At 36.0% G+C, this 2,772-nt stretch overlaps 1 protein-coding gene across 1 annotated transcript; it reads right to left on the reverse strand.

Annotated features, from left to right (window-relative positions):
* On the reverse strand, positions 886 to 1,967 carry LOC109837891 (uncharacterized mitochondrial protein AtMg00810-like). Its single transcript, XM_020406273.1, has 2 exons — positions 1,913 to 1,967; positions 886 to 1,415 (listed from the first exon to the last, which is right to left on the reverse strand). Exons 1-2 carry the CDS (start codon positions 1,965 to 1,967, stop codon positions 886 to 888), a joined length of 585 nt encoding a protein of 194 aa, XP_020261862.1.

The following is a 2,772-nucleotide window of genomic DNA, read 5'->3' on the forward strand; positions in this document are numbered from 1 at the left end:
CTTGCTTTGAGATCTTGAGAATTTGAAGGAGATAATCGAAGCCTCTTAGCCATCTGAAGCTCATTCCATGGCTGAAGCTGATTCTCCTCTCTCTGCTCTCCTCTACGGCAAGATTCCCCCTCAGAAACCCTAGTTTTGATCCTGAATTTGTTTAGATCAGTTAATTTGTTGGATCATCTACTAACACCCATTTTTCTTTTTTTTTTTACAAAGATGCATGGATGCCTATTTAAAGGCTTACAAAATTCATCTATCAAGAGTTCTAATATGATATGAACTCTAAAGCCAAACTACTCAAAGCCTATAGATAAATAATATGAACTAATTCCTAATAAAACAAACTCTTATAAAAGACACACCCATTTTTCTTTTTTTTTTTACAAAGATGCATGGATGCCTATTTAAAGGCTTACAAAATTCATCTATCAAGAGTTCTAATATAATAAGAACTCTAAAGCCAAACTACTCAAAGCCTATAGATAAATAATATGAACTAATTCCTAATAAAACAAACTCTTATAAAAGAGGCGAATTTCTATAGATAATAAACTCAAATAATTTTAGAATAAGGATTAACTTCAGCATCCCCCATTAATCCTAATTTTTTAAAGTCTTTATTCTCATCATGCACTTCAACTTGATAAACGCTTCAAACTTCAAAGGTTTCGTAAGGATGTCCGCAAATTGATCTTTAGACTTACAATAAACCAACACGATCTCATTCTTCTCAATATTGTTTCGTAGTAAATGGTAACGAGTATGAATATGTTTGCTCCTTCAGTGAGTGACTAGATTTTTCACCAAATCAATTACGGACTTGTCGTCAACTTAAATATTTGTAGGACCTTTAACATGAATATGAATTTGACTTAGCACATTACGCAACTAAATTACTTGACAAGCACTCAACACTGCTGCTACATACTCTGCTTCACAAGTTGAGTGTGCAACAATAGACTGCTTCTTCAATGACCATGAAACTATGTCGGAGCCAAAATTAAAAATATAGCTAGAAGTACTTTTACGATCATCATGATCTCCACTCCAATCACTATCAAAATAGCCTACAACATCACAATTATTAGATGAAGAATTAAATAAACCATGATCATAAGTCTCATTTAGGTACCGCATAATTCTCTTTACAACTTGTAGATGAGATTGGCGAGGGGCCTCCAAATATCTATTGATTAGACCAACTCCATAGGCTATATCTGGCCTTGTACATGTGAGATATCTCAAACTCCTAATAATTTGCTTGAAATAAATAGGAGCAATTTGTGCAACATCACCTTCTCGAGATAATTTAGTACCAACCTCCAAAGGAATTCTAGCTGGATTGCAATCAAACATCTGAAACCTCTTCAACAACTCTGCACAGTACCTCTTTTGACATATGAAAATCCCATCATCGCCTTAAACCACTTCAATACCGAGAAAATAAGACATCAAGCCAAGATCTGTCATTTTAAATTCATGCATCATCAACTTCTTAAACTCTCCAATCATACTAATGTTATTGCCCGAAAAAATCAAGTCATCAACATAAAGTCATAATAGTAGTATATCACCAGAGTTGTTTATCTTCACATATAAGTCATGCTTGGAGGGGAGCTTCTAAAATCCACTCTTCGAAAGAAAAAAATCTATTCTTTTGTTCCATGCTCGCAGCGCCTGTTTCAGCCCGTACAAGGCTTTCTTCAACTTGTATACTTTATGCTCGCACCCTTTCTTCACAAATCCAAATGGTTGCTTCACAAAAACTTCTTCTTCAAGTGGCCCATTAAGAAAAGCTGACTTCACGTCCATCTAATAAATATTCCAATTCTTCTGTGTAGCCAATGTAATTATTAGTCTAAGAGTTACAATTCTAGCAACAGGGAAAAATATCTCTTGTTAATCATAACCAGACCTTTGCTCGTAGCCTTTCGCCACCAATCTTGCTTTATGCCGCTCAACCTCACCATTCGCCTTAATCTTTATCTTGAAAACCCACTTCACATCGATTACTTTATGTCCTTGCAGGATTTTAGTAATCTCTCATGTGTCGTTCTTCTCAATCTCCTTTTTCTCTTCTTTCATTGCATTTATCCACTTAGGTTCTTGAATAGCCTCTTCAAGCATGACTGGCTCACAATCTGTAAACATTGCAAAGTGTACTACATCTCCATCTGCATCAATATCATCATATGGACTTACTTCATAATCTCTCAAGAGAACTGATGGTTGGTGATTTCTTCTTGGTCTTTCAACTTCTAATGATATTTGTGGGGTTGGAGCTTCAAGAGCATTGGTCGTAGGTGCTATTTCAATTGCAACAGGGACACCATCTTCAAGAATATCAAGGAGAGTATGCCGTGAATCGTTTTGTGCTTCCAAATCCCAATTCCAAGCTTTTTATTCAACAAACATAATATCTCTACTTACAACCACCTTCTTTGTAATAGGGTTGTAGAGTTTCTAACCTCCGGACTTGTAGCCAATAAAAACTGTCTTCTCGCCTCTGTCATCAAGTTTCTTTCTTCTTTCTGCTGGAATATAAGCATAAGCAATGGAGCCAAACACTTTGAGATGTCTTACACTTGGCTTATAACCAATCCACGCATCTTCAAGAGTAAGATTATCAACGCGCTTTGTTGGTGACCTATTCAACAAGTATACAGTGCATGAGACAGCTTCACCCCAAAAACAATTTGGCATACCTTTGGCCTTTAGCATGCTTCTCGCCATGTCAAGTATCGTTCAGTTTTTTTCGTTCAGTGACGTTGTTAT

Source organism: Asparagus officinalis, chromosome 1, assembly GCF_001876935.1.
Source record: "Asparagus officinalis chromosome 1, Aspof.V1, whole genome shotgun sequence".
Lineage (NCBI taxonomy): Eukaryota > Viridiplantae > Streptophyta > Magnoliopsida > Asparagales > Asparagaceae > Asparagus > Asparagus officinalis.

Excerpts from the sequence above, each read along its gene's own strand:
- LOC109837891 (XM_020406273.1), bottom strand. The coding sequence starts at position 1,967 with ATGGTGAGGTTGAGCGGCATAAAGCAAGATTGGTGGCGAAAGGCTACG. Across the intron at positions 1,416-1,912 it reads GCGAAAGGCTACGAGCAAAG|GCGATGATGGGATTTTCATA; the intron begins GTCTGGTTATGA and ends AAGTGGTTTAAG.